General features: G+C 34.7%; 1 protein-coding gene across 2 annotated transcripts in view; it reads left to right on the top strand.

Moving 5' to 3' along the window:
• The window catches only part of USH2A (usherin), a 777205-nt gene that overhangs the window by 116765 nt on the left and 644111 nt on the right, over positions 1 to 16329 (top strand). For both annotated transcript variants that reach the window (XM_003930351.4, XM_074385188.1), the window contains 2 exons: positions 378 to 573; positions 3282 to 3412. In XM_003930351.4, the coding sequence (XP_003930400.3) occupies positions 378 to 573; positions 3282 to 3412 (327 nt within the window). The remainder of the gene's footprint in view (positions 1 to 377; positions 574 to 3281; positions 3413 to 16329) is intronic.

The raw sequence follows: 16329 nt of genomic DNA, 5'->3' as shown, positions 1-16329 counted from the left end.
CAGAGGATAAACGATTGAGAGGATAGATATCTTATTTTCTAAGATGTGATTATTACACATTGTTTGGCTTTATCAAAACATTCCATGTAGCCCGTAAATACATAAACCCACTATGTACCCACAAAAATTTAAAAATTAAGGAAAAAAAAGATCATTTTTCATGGCTTAAGCTTGCATGGTCATTTTTACAATTCCATCCTACCGTGCCCATAAATACGCTATTTCTGACTTAAAAAATATTTATCAAATATAATCATTGCTGACTTTAAACTCACTCATATGTGCTTTATATCTCGTGAAAGTGCCTAGCATATCAATAATATGAAAGAAAATCACAGCTTTATATTTCTTCATTGTTCTGATACTTTTTGTTCCAGTGTGATCGCTGCTTGCCTCTTTATAACGACAAGCCTTTCCGCCAAGGTGATCAAGTTCACGCTTTCAATTGTAAACCTTGTCAATGCAACAGTCATTCCAAAAGCTGCCATTACAACATCTCTGTGGACCCATTTCCTTTTGAGCACTTCAGAGGGGGAGGAGGAGTTTGTGATGATTGTGAGCATAACACTACAGGTAAGTAGCAAATAAATTGCTGACTTGGTCTTGGAGATCTGTGTGCTTCTATTTACAATGCAAATTATTTTGAATTATGTTATTGCTATCTTAAGAATGTGTTTTCATACTGTTAAGTTTGAAAACCAAAGCTGATTCACCGAATCTTCCTATTTCCAAGTCACTCGACAGTTTTCACAAGCAGCACTCTAGTCTTAAACTACATCTTTTCAGAAAAAAAAATTTTTTAAAGGATTTACACCATTTGACTAAACCACAAACATATTTAGAATAACTCAAGAATGCTAAGTTTGAACATATAACCTTAAGTTTCCCTGTGTCCCCTTTATTGTCCTTTATGTCTGGATTCTCATGTGGAGATTACATTCATTCAGATTTGGCATGGACACTGGTAATCTGATAATATTCTTTTTAGAATTGCTAATTAAATGAAGATGATGATAATTAAAGTCCTGTTCTAAAACTACAAGCATTCGACTAGTCATTGAAAATTACCATCCTTTTGAAGGGCAAGTTTATTAAAAATAGAAATGGCCGACACCTGAATAGCACATATCTGATGGGTTTCAAAGTGATACTCCTAAGCATGAATGCATTTATTTAATGATTATTGATGACTTTAATATCACAAGATCTTGGGTAGGTGCTGGGACATGAAGATGCATAAGACAATGATTTTTTTTCTGTTTTTGGGTTATTGTATAGTGGGAAAGACAGACTATTGAAAGAAGCAATTACAAAGTTGTCTGATGATTGCTAAGACAGGGCGAATACAGTAGGAGTTCACCAGTTGAAGGAGTGAGAGAGAGGAGCATTAAGATGGTGAACTAAGGCTTACAATTAGGAAAATATTTTGTGCAGTGGCCTAGAAGAGAGAGGAACATGGCACCTTTGAAAAAATGAAAGATGGGCAAATGGCTGGTAGCAAGAAGAGATATTAGGAAGGAAGACAAGGCAAGATCAGAGAGGGCTCTGGAGCCATGATAAAGCATTTGGCTTCTATCTAAGGTCAATGAGATGACACTTAAGGGTTTTATCAGGAAAGAGATATGATCAGTTACTTGTTTTTATAAGATACATTTCGTTATAAAGTGAAAAACTGGAGAAGATTAGAGTGGTTTGGGAAAACCAGTTAGTGGGGTGCTGCAATAGTCCAGGTCAGAAATAATGTCAGAATACATTTCAGATGGTGTGGATAGAGGGAAATGGAACAAAGTGATGTTTCGGATCAAAAAGTGAGTGTTTTGTGAGCACAGTGTAGGCAAGGGAGGAAAGGAGAGCCAAGACTGATACCTGACATTACATTACAGCTTGAGCAGTAGGTTCAACGTTGGTGACAGCCATTGAGATAGAAAATACAGGGGGATTGAGATGAGGGAGAAGATGGCAAGTTCTGTGGTGGATATGTTCGCTCTGGGTTTCCAGGAGACATAGGGGAACTCCTGGGGCCAGTTAGAAACACAGTTCTGAAGCTCTTTTCTTCAAGGGAATCCTCTCATGATACTTCAGAAAAGATCAGAATCATTTAAACATATTAGTGACAACAATGCTTATCACAGTTTATAAATGTGTATTTATTCCTGGTATTATTTAGTTAAGATTTCCCTTACCTTCTAGACTGTAAGAGAGCTTTGTGAAAGAGATGCAACGAGTATTGTATATTTAGTTCACTACTATATTACACAGCACTTAGCACAGTATTTGATACATGATCATCACCCAATAAATATTTACTCATTGATACATAAAAGAGAGGTTTCTCTAGATTGAAGATACAGATTTGGGAGTCAACAGCATATGTAAGTGGAAACAGTCTAGAAATATTATAAATCAATCTCATTTTTAAGTAGCCCAATAGCCAATCTATCAGAATATGAGTTTTCACTTGATTATATCTATAGTCTTCTAATATTGGACCAATTTCAACAATTTTTGAGCAAAATACATCATGTTTAAAGGGGAAATTGATATACTTGAGTTTTATTTCACTTTATTTCAATTATCTTATATACGACTGTTCAGAAACATGTGTAGTTTAGGTTGTTTGTTACATAATATAGCAAGGGAAATTTTCCACTTATAAACTATAGGAATTATCTGATATATCTGTCAGGCTATTTTAGTATTTAATATGAAAAGTACTTGGAATATCTAAATACAATGAATTTCTATTTGATCTTTGAAATGAAAACTAATGGCCACTAACAGAATCATTTGTTTTTAATTGTATTAACTACAGAATAATAAATTATATTAAGAGAAGTCTCCCATTTTACATGATTTAGTTCTAGAAAAATAATTCCAATACTACATACCTATAGGCTTCTTATTATATAAGTATCATCTACCACACTGTAGAAATTTCTCATACTGTATTGAATTTAGATGAAGTGCCTGACCCTAGATGTGAAGTTTTAAGTTTAAAAACAAACTATTTTCACATGTATGGGCCCCTACAAAGCACAGCTTTTAGAAGTGTGGTATTATATAACAGATGGGAGTTTAATGAAGTAAAGCACAGTTTGTAACAGGTTCATTGTTTCATATGCTCTGGATCACTAAATTGGCAGGTAGAGATGAAAGGTACATTAAAATGGACATCCCAAAAATTATAGAATTCTCTCAGAGGAATACAGTCTTTAATTTTGAATTATGCAGCTGATTTTAATGAATTAGAAGTCATAATGCATAACCTTTCTCTGATGCAGGAAGGAACTGTGAGCTGTGCAAGGATTACTTTTTCCGACAAGTTGGTGCAGATCCTTCAGCCATAGATGTTTGCAAATCCTGTGACTGTGATAAAGTTGGCACTAGAAATGGTAGCATTCTTTGCGATCAGGTGAGTTTTTCTGGGTATTGAAGGTAAAGGATCACTCTCTCTGCCAGAAACTTATTTGGGTGTTACTTTTCTAGTAGAATTGAAGACTGTATTTACCCGGAAATCCTCTATGTGCATTTGCATTTCAAAGAGATGGTTGTTCCTGTGCAACTTTTAGTATGGACATGAAATATAGCACTAGTTCAGTGGATCTTTGCATATAAAAAGGCTTATTTTAGCTTTGATTTTACAAATATCAAAAACTTGGAGGGTAGAGGTTCCAAGTAAATTGGGGTATATGTCTTGGAATTAATGGTGAATTAATATTAATAAATAATATAAATAAACAAGAACAGTTTCTCCAAAAATTCCATAGAAGATAGTGTAGCAAAAGTCACTTACACTTAGGGCCAAATGGAAATTATAATAGCCTTGCTTCCAAATTTCTTAGTCTAATTTTCCCTCTTAAAAGTACAATGAATTCTAAAAATAAAACATTTTGATTACCTACATCACAAATACTGATGTCCAGCCTACATGCACAAAGATTCTAACTATCTTTGGTTCATGTATCCCACCTCAAGCAGAAAAAGAAGCTTCATATTTAAGCTGAAGTTTTTAGTTGTTCTGATTATACTGGTACGTGAAAATTGGTAAAGGAAAAATGTACTTGGAAGAATCAATTCAATGATTGTATTTTTAACAATCATATTCTGCTATAAATAAAGCTAGGAGCATAAACCACAATTTGGTTATAGAACATTTGTTATAAAGTTATATTGTGAGCATAATACATACAAGACAAAATATCTTTGTCATATAATTTTGAGAATGCATTAAAAATTGCTTTCCCAAATAAAAGACAGATGTAAACCAAGGCAAAAATATGGATTCAAAGACCTTTAGAGTAACTGTCATGTGTTAATAAAGGAACATTATATCTTTCATTTGAAAGCTAAAGAGTAGAAAAAAATTAATAAAGACAATTTCTACTATTTTAATACTATAATATTAAGGGACTGTTTTCTCAGACAGTCATACTGAAGTTTAACATATATGAATTAGTAAACTCTGACTGTATCTTTATATTATGTCTTATTTTTACAAATCTACCATGAATTTTCAGCATGGCTATCTTTTGCTTATCATTCAAATATTGATATATCTTTTGCGATATCTTTGCTGACCACCCATTTACAAAACATTCTCAAATCTTTTATGTCATCCCATGTTATTCTCATTACAGGCTTTGTAAAATTAATTTATTTGTTTACTTTTTTCCTTCTCTCTGTCCAACATAAACAGAACAGTTTTGGTCATATAAAAAAGCCCCAGTAAGAATTTATTGTATTAATGTTGAATGAATAAAGAGAGGTTATCTGAGCACTGATCTTAAAGTTAGATTGTCATTTAGAATGGTCATTACAATAATCTGGGCATTGTATAAACTTTCACTTGCAGAACAGTTTTCCTCCCTGAAAGTCTAAGGTCAAGAGCTTTGTTATATAGTATAGGAAGATTGTAAACTACAGTTTTACCTGCCAGAATCTCAGTTACACGTCATAACCTACATGAGCTATTGTGTGTCAGATTTGTCTCTCACCATTCCGTTCTATAAGAAATTGAAATTTGATTTTTCTGAACTCAAATTTCTATTTCAAGTCCATTTTATAGGGGTGCTAGACAACTTTGGGTGGTTCTTTGCTTGAAAATAATTAACAACTGACTATCCAAGAAAAAAAAAAGCCCACCGTAATCAATTTCAATCTTCTAATGAGTTGTCACTGAACATGGAATTCAGAAGAGATGTACTTAATCTGGTCTTATGACCCAGTGCAGAGTACTACCGCATAATACTGGCTCTAGATTTCTTTCTTAACATCTTACAAAGTGGATTTAATTATTGGATGGAATTATGAAAGACTGTACCATTTATAAGCAGGATATCAGCTATAGATAGGTATTTTTTTAAGATGTTATTTTTTAAGTTGGGGAAGTTTTTCTCTATTCCTAGTTTTTCTGAGAATGCTTTTTATGAATGGTGTTAAATTTTGTCAGCTACTATTTCTGCATCAATTATTATGATCACATGATCTTTTTTCTTTAATTTGTTAGTAAAGTGGAACACATTTGTTGATTTTCAGAATTTGAATGTTGAACCAGCATTACATCCCTGGAATAAAACTACCTTGATCTTTGTGTATAATTCTCCTCATAAATTCTATTTGCTAAAATTTTGCTAAGAATTTTACATCTATATTCACAAGACATATTGCTCTATGGCTTAGTTTTTATATATTGTGTTTGTTTGGTTTTAATATCAGGATATTACTCCCATGAAATGAATTATCTTCATTTCTGTTCTTTTTGTATAAGAAATGTGGAACAGGCATTAATTACTCTTTAAAGTTTTAGAATACTCCATGTATTAGTCCATTTCCATACTGCTATGAAATACTGCCCAAGACAGAGTAAGTTATAAAGTTAAAAATATTTACTTTTATTTATTTATTTAGAGACAGACTTTGGACATGAACTTTTGAGTTAATGCTAGAATGACTTAACACTTTGGAGTACTGTTTTTGTTTTGAATGGTGAGGGCATGATTTGGTTTTGAATGGTGAAGACACAAAGATCAATTATATTTCTACATATTTGCACTGAAAAATCTGAAAATAAATTTAAGAAAACTTCTTTTAAAATGTCACCAAAAGATTAAACTATTTAGGAAAACATTTAATGAAAGAAGTGTAAAATCATATTCCAAAAACCATAAAACATTGCTGAAATAAATTAAAGAACTAAATAAATAGAATGACACCTAATGTTCATATATCAGAAGACATAGTATGATTGAGTTAACAACTCTCTTCAAATTAATCTACAGATTTATTATAATCTTTGTTAAAAGCCCTCCTGGCTTCTTTGTACACATTGACCGGATGATCCTAAATAACCTTGTAAAAGAATTGGAAGACTCACCCTTCCCAATTTCAGAATTTACTATAACCAAGATAGCATGGTACTGGGATAAAGATAGACATATAGACATATTCACTGAAATAGAATTGAGAGTCTAGAAATAAGCCATGACATTTATACTCAATTGATTTTTGACAACAGTGCCAAGACAATTCAATGGAGAAAAAGTAGTCATTTTAACAAGTGGTCCTGAGACAACTGTGTTTTCATATGCAAAAGAATGAAGTTGGAATCCTACCTCACCTCACATATAAAAAAAAAACTCAAATTTTAAAAAGTATTGAATATAAAAGCTAAACTATAAAATCCTGAGAAGAAAATATAGTTGCAAATCTTCACGTCCTTGGATTAGCCAGTGGCTTTTTAGATATGACACTAAATGCCTAAGAAACAAAAGCTAAAATGTATAAATTGAACTTCATTAAAATTAATGTTTTGAAGGATACCAAAAAGAAAGTGAAATAAACAACCCAAAGAATTAGCTGCAAAGTATATAATAAATATAATAAAATATTTGCAAAGCATATTATCTGATAAGAGACTTGTCCAGTATATCTGAAGAGCATGAAGTAAATAATACAAAACCAAATAATTCAATTTTAAAATGAGCAAATAATCTGAATAGATATTTCTCCAAAAAGATACAAATAACCAGCAAGCACATAAAAAGATTTTTGACATCATTAGTCATCAGGGAAATGCAAATCAAAACCACTGTGCAAACCCACTTCCCAACCAGTAGGATGAGTGCAGCTAAAAAAAAACAAAAACAAAAGTTGGTGAGGATTTGGAGACATTGGAACTCTCTCATAGATAGCTTGTGAGAATGTAAAATGTGCATTGACTTTGGAAGACAGGTTGGTGTTTCTCAAAATATTAAAGGTGGAATTATCATATGACCCAGAACTTTCCTTTCTCAGGAAGGAAACTTATCATATATCCTCATAAAATCTTGTTGATGAATGTCAATGCCACATTATTTATAATAGTCAGAATGTCCATCAACTGGTGAATGAATAAATAAAATGTAGTATATGCACATAATGGAATTTTTTTTGCATTAAAAAGAATGAAAATACTGGTACCTGCTACAAAATGGACTCAAGTTTCAGAAATGAGAGCAGAGGAAGGAAGAGGGACAAAGAAGAGAGAAAGCTTGTTTTGTTTCCAAGTGCAAACATGTATTTTAAAAATACATGGAAGGAAAGACATGCTTTGAAATGTTAACTTTTCTGGTTTAAAAAACATTTTTTCCTTTTACGTAAACTTTTATTCTCTTTCCAAATCTGCTTTATTTATAACATTTAGAGTCAGGAAAAAAAGGAGAATTTTTATTCAATCTGATATATAGCCAGAGAGAATTGTACATAAGAATAGGAATGTAAATAAGAATGATAGAACTGTTTTCTGACTTTAAAATCCCACATTGTTTATCTTTAAATCACATTCATAGATTACCTTAATTTTTATTATTTTCTCATGCTCCAAGTACAGAGACAAGGGTTGTGAATTATGTTATGTGTGGAGATACTGTGTCAAGTTTATCTTGCCTAAAAAATGTTATAAAATATTTCTAAAAATGTTTCCAGATATTGTCAGTAGGATAGCAGAACGCACACTAAAAAAGTTGTCAACAATGTCAGAATTATAAACTGTAAAATCGAATTCAAGGGCATTTTAAAAATTCATGCAGTTTCAATCCTTAATAATATTAGGGAGCATACAAGGAAATTAGGCAGTTGTTCAAGTCTCATTTTGTTATAATAACTTAGGAATGAAGCCAGCCCCAAATGGCCTGAGTGACTGTGTCGTGCGCTCCGTGTTCTGGAAGGGAACTTTCCCTTTGGCACTTGTCATTTGAAACTCAATCCAATCTCATAATATGGCATGTTTGCCTTATTCTTCCATAAGAAATGTTGTAATTCTTCCTTATGTGAATGCCAAAATCTTGAGAATGGCATAAAGTAATACTCTGAGTCACTGAATTCTAAAAATACTAATGCCAAATTCAAGACACAGAGAACATCTAAAGCATATTACTAATATTAATGGGAGAGGGATATAACAATTATTGAGGAGTAACTAATATGGAGTCCTTGGATCCTTTGGGTTACTATGTGAGTATACAGTTTATGTCTGTATAAATGGAGTGGGATACAATTTATGTCTGTGTCATGCAATTGTAAGTCGGTGTATTTTTCTTTTTTATTATCTTCTGCCTCTGTTTTTGTGACTGGGAGCTTTCAGTACTTTGCTCAGATCCAAAAGGGATACATAAGCCAAAAAAGAGGATGATGACTTCACCATGGAAAAGAAGTCCATTTTTCTTATGAACTGGCTTGGTGATTAGTTTAGGTACATATAATAATGTGAGTTTTCCAGGATACCACTGTAGTTCTCTCTCGTTTGCTTGAACTTAGTGAGCGAGTTACTTGACATGCATCCTGAGTTGGAGGTTAACTGTCTTTTTCCATTTCTTCATCTAATGTGACTGAAGTTCAGATCAACCAAATAGAGTTTCAGGCCTAGTTGATGCCTTTTCTGTACTTTGAGGTATCCGGGGAAGGGTCTGTGGATCCACACCCAAAGTGTATACATCTAGAGATTTCAGTCTGCTCCTGACCCAAGGTGGGAGTGAGCCATTTGGCTCCATCCTTTCCCTCCACTGACCCCACTCCTCCACATATTTGCTGGTATTCCCAGAGTCCCTGCTATGGCCACCTGCATAGGTGATGGTGATAAAGTAGTGAGTCCAGTGAAAGTCCCTAGCATATGGTCTGACTTATGTAGAATGCACTCAGGAAATATTGTCTGAGTGCTTTCTTCTTTGGGATTTTGTAGCTAAATGTAGATGGCTGTGGGGGAGGTGTGAGTGTGTATTCATGTGCACGTGCATACACTTGGTCAGTTGTGTGTTTACTTTGCTCCATCATCTGAATCCCATCTTAAAAGCAAGTGGTTTTCCAAGTAGTTCAAACTAAGCTATGCTTGAATTGTACCCTAGGCTCTATCTTTAAAATTAGAGTATCTAACCTAATAGCCATTTTTAAAAGGAAATAAAAACAGCAAATAAGGGAATTAAAAAGTTGGCTGAAAACCAAAAATATAGTTGTAATTATATAAAAAGAGAGAAGAATAGCAGATTGTAATGCTCAGTAAGGCATCAATATGTTGCTGCAATAGCAACAGAACAGAGAGAACTTATTAAGAGATATTTAAAAATAGATGAATAAGAAAGGAGATTGAGGTTGAAATGGATCAGATGATATGGAAAGGCATCAGTGAAGGAAGCATTTCTAGGCCTGACCTATGGAAGATGGAATAATAAGGAACAGAGACCCTGCTCATGAAAATCAATTGTTCTCCTGAAGTGATCATTTTTAAAAAATACATTTAAATTTTGAACACATATGCTTTCTCTGCATAATGTACCATTTTCTGCAGTTAATTAATGGTTTCTCTTCTGTTCAGAATTAGGTATTTGTCACTAATTACCACAGCATGTCCAAAAGTATTCATGTAAACTTTCCTGAAGTATAGTCTTATATTATATATGACTCAAATATTAAAGTGTACAAATAGAAAAGAAGTAATGCATAAGTTTCCTTAGCTTATGAGAAACCTGATCCTGATTAGTATGATCCGTGGATATTGGATGTATACATTGGGGTAGTAAAGGATGTGAAAAGAGGGGAGTTTTCCCAGAGCTTCAATAGAGACATAAAGATCTTGGCATAAACCACATGGTTTCTTCTTCAGAGAATTAGGGGAGTTGAGTAGTAATATTTCTCATGTAGTTGGTAAATTGAGTAATATCTGATTATTTTGTGTAGAGGGTGAGATTCACAAAGATAGGAACAAAGGTTCTGGGGTATAAATGGGAAAAGAATGGAAAAAAATAATCTTAGCTGGATAGTAAGGTTAGTATTAAGAGAGTTAGACATGAGTCAAGATTGTGACAAACTGCCTGGAAGTAAAATAGATGTAGCTGTAATTGAGATAAGGTCTCCAGTTTACACTGAGTTCCACATGTTTGGACACATCTGGCACCTTCTTTAGAACAAGCTCATCCCAAGGACCCAGATATACAAAACTGGCCAAATACTGATACCTCAGGCATTTAAGGCTAGATTCAATAGCCTTAAATAACCATAATAGCACTGGCAGAAGCATTAGGTAGTGACTGGACATTGGAAGAACTGATTTAACTAGCAAGTGCAAGATAATGTGATACAAGGGCCATTGCATTGATACCAACAGCAATGTACTTAGAACAGGCTAAACAGATGTAACAAACCCTTAAATATCTAGTGACCCAAATATACAGGTTCATTTGTTGCTCATATAACCTCTACAAGACAGCTGTTCCTACCTCCTTGTTGGAACGTCTCTGGCGACAATTCAGGGACACATGCTTTTTCCATTGCCTGGCTCTTCCTTTAGGGAAGGAAAAGAATATGTGGAAAACAACTTTCACTTTTAAAAAACTTTGGTCCAAAAGAGGTGTACGTCTCTTTTGCTCTCATGCCATTGATTAGAGCTAGTCACATTGCTAAACTAGTTACATAGAGGGCTGAAGACGTGTAGTCTCTGTCTGGGTAGGCACTTTGCAGCTACAGTTGTGTACTATGGAAGACTATGGAAGATGAGTCTTGGTGGGGAGCCTCTGCTCAACACCCATGCAACAGAAGATAGCCCAAGAGTGAAAGGGGCCTTCTCTTCTTTTCTACACACAGAACAGAATAGTTTCTGTTTAATGAGGACCTCTGAGAAAAGAGTACCTCATCAGCATTTCAGGTGTGACAAGCCATTAATATTGGTGGTGGTACCTGCTTGGAGGTGGACCCTGTAATAGTGGCAGATGCACTTGTGGAAGCACATATCATAGCAGCATGTATCAGAAAGAGAGAATTGGATGTGGGAGGAAAAACAACTTGTATTCAAGGTAAAAAGACTTGCTCATGAGCACATGAGAGAGAGAAGCCCCAGGAACAAAGAAATGAGGAAATAATTACTGTCCACTACATGTTCCCAGAGGAGGTGGCTGGGAGGGAAAATAAGCGTAAAGAGAATTAATTGCATAGAGGATGCTGAGGGATCATAGATTTGAAAGAAATTTCAAAATATGCATATTTTAAGATTTTTAGCAAAAACGGACACTATAGGCTGTATATAATTTCCTGAAGTTATAATTATAGGGTGAAAACAACTTTTGTTTAGATATGTAGGTAGGTAAGTAGGTGGATCTAGATAGATGTGAGAGTAGTAAGTTTGTTTAAACAAATTACTCTCTACATCATAGTGACTCTTTCTGCTTTTTGATAATACTGGCTAATATGTTTTGACTGTGTCTCTACCCAAATCTCATCTTATAGCTCCCATAATTCCCATGTGTTATGGGAGCAACCCGGTGGAAGACAAACGCATGGGGGCAGGTCTTTCCTGTGCTGTTCTTGTGGTAATGAATGAGTCCCATGAGATGTGATGGTTTTAAAAATGGGAGTTTCCCTATGCAAGCTCTCTCTTTGCTTGCTGCCATCCATGTAAGACGTGACTTGCTTCTCCTTGCCTTCTGCCATGATTGTGAGGCCTCCCTAGCCATATGAAATGGTAAGTCCATTAAACCTCCTTCTTTTGTAAATTGCCCAGTCTCAGGTATATCTTTATCAGCAGTGTGAAAACAGATTATGCACTGGTTTATTCAGGCACAGAAAATAATCAGACTCCTTTATTCCTCACCTGCCAAAGTGGTGAGGAATTTCTAGAGGCAAGAACACTCCCAGAATAAGGAAGAGCCAATGATGATCCTTCCTAATATTCTCCTGGACTGGATGATGTCTCAGCTTCTGTTAGGCCAAAGAACTTGGCCTCTACCTTGACCTACCCACTTGTTTTGGTGTCTCATATGGAGTGCCACATTTTGGGGTGTAGAAAACAGACTGGCTTATTGCTAAAAATGTAGGACAGAAACTAGTCTGTAAGATTCTTATAGATTCTACTTGTCTTGCACTCACCATGTGCAAAAATATGCCATGCATTCTAGTTCATTAATTCAGTCCTTGCCAAAGCCGGTAAAGTAGTTACTAATTTATCCACTGTAAAGTTGAGGACACCCAGCCTTAGGGAAATTAAGTAACTCCTCCAATATCACACAAGTAATAAGGAGGTTGTGCAGAAATGGAAAACCTAGGTATTTCCAAAGCTCGTCCCAGCTGGAGGTGAGAAACATAGGGTTCCTACCTAAAAATGTGTTTCTAGCACTCAGCATAGTGTTCAGCACTTAAGATGAATCCTACAGCAGATTGCTAAACTGTATATTTACTTATGCTATCCAAAAGTAGGAGGGAAACATACCCATTTGTTTGTAAATTATTATATCAAATCCTATTAATTTGATCCTAAATATTAGACAAGATTCCTAAATAGGAAATAGCAATGTTCGCATAAAGGAGCAGCAAATTAATTTGAAGCAATACATTTCTCAAATGGAGATTTTGTTGATATTAGAAATTTAATGTACTTCCCTTAGTGCTTAATGTATACCAGAGATTCAACTTATCTTACATATGTAACCTAAGAAATTTGAATATACTGTAAAGTTACTTTTTAGAAAACCTGATTTATTTGTTTTCTTTATAATCTCAGATGGATAGCTTCCTCTCAGAATATATTTGGAATTTATATTTTCACATATTCAATTAATTAACATAGTAAGCAGGCATTCTGTGTAAGTTCTTAGCAACTTTTACCAGTTGTACTAAAATAAAAAAGAGAGTCCAAATGAGTTAACTTTTCTAAAAGTGCGTCTTTGTACAACATTGACTATAGACATGGAAAATACATTTATTCATGTTAGACATAAATGCTACTGTGAGATCTTTCATTTTGATAAAGTCAAAACACCATCTTATTAATAACTACTATATTAATTTTGCAGCAAATTACAATAAGACCACACTGTATAGTTCTGCCATTCAGGTGACATTTATGAAATGCTCTAATTTAACATGGTGACATATATTACCTGCATCTTTTACACGTTATAGCTGATATCCTCTGAGCGAAATAGACCTAAACTAGGAAAAAAAAAAAAAGAGAGAGAGAAAGATGCAATATGAAATTATAGCCCTTTGAGAACTAGAAGGACTATAATTACATTGCTTTCTCTTAAAACCATTCAAGTATGTAACCATTACTGGGAACAGCAGTATGTGGGGAACCTCTTTACACTCCTTCTGTCTTGAACACTCAAAAGATTGAGAAAAATATATATTCTGTTCCTACTATAGTTTCAGTTGAGCATGCTTCAGAATTTGACCATTTTGCACACTCCTTAGAGATTATTGTGGTGAAGTTTAGAAAGCAGTTTCTTGGAAATGCCTCTTGAAAGGGGGAGGGGAGCTATAAAAATATACCAGCCTGACAAATGACAGGCATTGCAGAATGGAAAAGAAAAGACATCTTGGTTTTACACCAATGTGGAAGCTTTTCTTCTCAAATGAATATTTTCAACAGCTGAGCAGGATAATAAACAGCAGTATCACAAAACACTTAAATGGAAACAAGTATTATGATGTACATTATTCACCTGGCATTCTCCAATTCATGACATTTATATGTGGCAGAATCCACTGCAGATTCATTTATTTATTTTTGAAGTGGAATGAGTACCTTACAAAGGTAGCCTGTTACATTGATGTGGACTTTTCTTCTCTAGAGAGGCAGAAGCTTAAGGAAAAAAAGTTATTGTATCTGTACTAGAAATATGTAGTAAGTCTCAGAATCTACACCTTAGGGCTGAGCAAGCTACTAGCAAGTAAAATATATACTGTATAAATATAGACAAATAAATATAGATTTTTTTGTGTAAGCACCGGCAGTGCTGCAAATGATTAGGTATTTCATAAATGCCTTTTCTTAAAAGGTATTGCTGAAACTGATCTATTTCTAGAACTTATATTCAGATGCTTATAGGTATAAATACCCCAGTATTGGCTAAGCTTGGAAAAGTTATGTTTTTCTGATGCTCAATGAAGGACCTACCAACAATCTGATGAGATACATAACTAAGGAGAAAAAAGACTAAGACTGAGTCCCTGTTAATTGATTGACATGATGCAACTATTAGAGCAAGTCAATAGCAAGTATGAAAGTACTAGTTCTTAAATGTTAGTGTTCATAAGAATCACCAACAGAACGGCTGTTTTTTTGTTTGTGGTTTGTTGTTGTTGTTGTTGTTTTATTTGTTTGTTTTATTTGAGCTGAAGTGTTGCTCTGTTACCCAGGTTGGAGTGCAGTGGTATGATCTCAGCTCACTGCAACCTCTGCCTTCCAGGTTCAAGTGATTCTCCTGCCTCAGCCTCCTGAGTATCTGGGATTACAGGCGCTTGCTACCACACCCAGCTAATTTTTGTATTTTTCATAGGGACAGGGTTTCACGGTGTTGGCCAGGCTGGTCTCAAACGACCAACCTTGTGATTTGCCCACCTCGGCTTCCCAAAGTGCTGGGATTACAGGCCTGAGCCACTTTGCCTGACCAAGAATCACCAACAGAACCTTTTAGAGTGAAGATTCCTAGGCTTGAGGTTTGGAACTTTTAATTATTTAGGTCTGGTATATTTGGTTGTGAGTAATCAAAAAATCCAACTTTGAAATACACTAAACGTGTTGAGTATAGATTTATATATTTGAAATTTTTTGATATTTAAAAGTGGCATGTATGCGTGACTGAGTCAAGAATTTTAAAAACTATGAATGTGTGCTTTTTTTTTTTTTTTTAACTGGATTGGAGGACAATTTGGGGTAAATATTCTCTATTTAACAAGTCATAATTAACTCCCTGCCAAAACTAAGTAGAAATTGTGATTTCTCTATGTCCTATATTTGATAATATCTCCTAAAATATTTCAGTAATATAGCATTTAATCATAAATAATTCATCTAGTCACCAAACAAATATGGGGATGTTCCTATGTGCCAGGCACTGTGCATATCAAGGTGCATAGTACAGTGAATAATAGAATCAGAGTGCATAGTACACACTCAGGAAGTGTTCAATTGAATTTAAACTTGAAATGTATTAATTATTATCGTTCTATTTAAATGAACTATGTGAGTTTTTTTTTTTTTTTATTGCTAATGAGAAACCCATTCTAACTTCGGAATTTTTATCTTTAAGTATGTCCTATTTTAACCACCCTCATCCATCCACTCTCAATGATTTCTCCTCAGTGTAGGACTTGCCATGGAAGTGTGCCCTGGTCAATGAGTTTGCGAGTTCATGGAAGCTGGATTGCCTAGGCTCTTCAGTTCCTACTGCAGAACTCTTGCAGTCACTTGCTATAGGATCAGGAGAACTTCTCTTATTTTCCATTGCCCATTTTTGAATTGGCTCACTGAACTTTCAGATCTTTCAAAAGCCCAATGCCCCTTTACTGTTATCTGCTTTCTCCTACACAGGGGCTAATGCCATGCAGGTTTGTGACTTGGTACCCACCTGCCTTTTTGGGGAGGCTTCTGGGCGCTGCTAGTCACATAGTTTTGTTAGAAACCCTTTTAATGGCTTTGCTGCTGCTGTTGTGCTGCTATTTGGTTTTATCGGCTTTTATGCTGAGATTTAGAGAGACCCAGGAGCTCTGTGGCCACATAATTATTGATCCTGATTCCCCTGAAGTCTCTTTTGACTTTTACTGCCTAATTTAAGCTGAACATATGAAATACATGAAAAAACTGCAAGCCCAAGCTCTTTTATTGTTTGTCTTCCTTGATTACGGTTTCCATTTCTCCCACTTTCTCGACCTACTTTCCCCATCAATGGCTATCCTTTCCTTCACTTTTTGCTTACTGATTACAATATTCAACTGCACAAACATAACTTTTCCTCTACCCACCCCACCCCCCGTATTTTTTTGGGAGTTTAAATCTCTTAACGAATCTGGGACGGAAGGAACTAAACA

Source organism: Saimiri boliviensis, chromosome 14, assembly GCF_048565385.1.
Source record: "Saimiri boliviensis isolate mSaiBol1 chromosome 14, mSaiBol1.pri, whole genome shotgun sequence".
Lineage (NCBI taxonomy): Eukaryota > Metazoa > Chordata > Mammalia > Primates > Cebidae > Saimiri > Saimiri boliviensis.
Note: the sequence above shows the minus strand (reverse complement) of the source record. Positions and strands in the feature narration are given on the sequence as shown.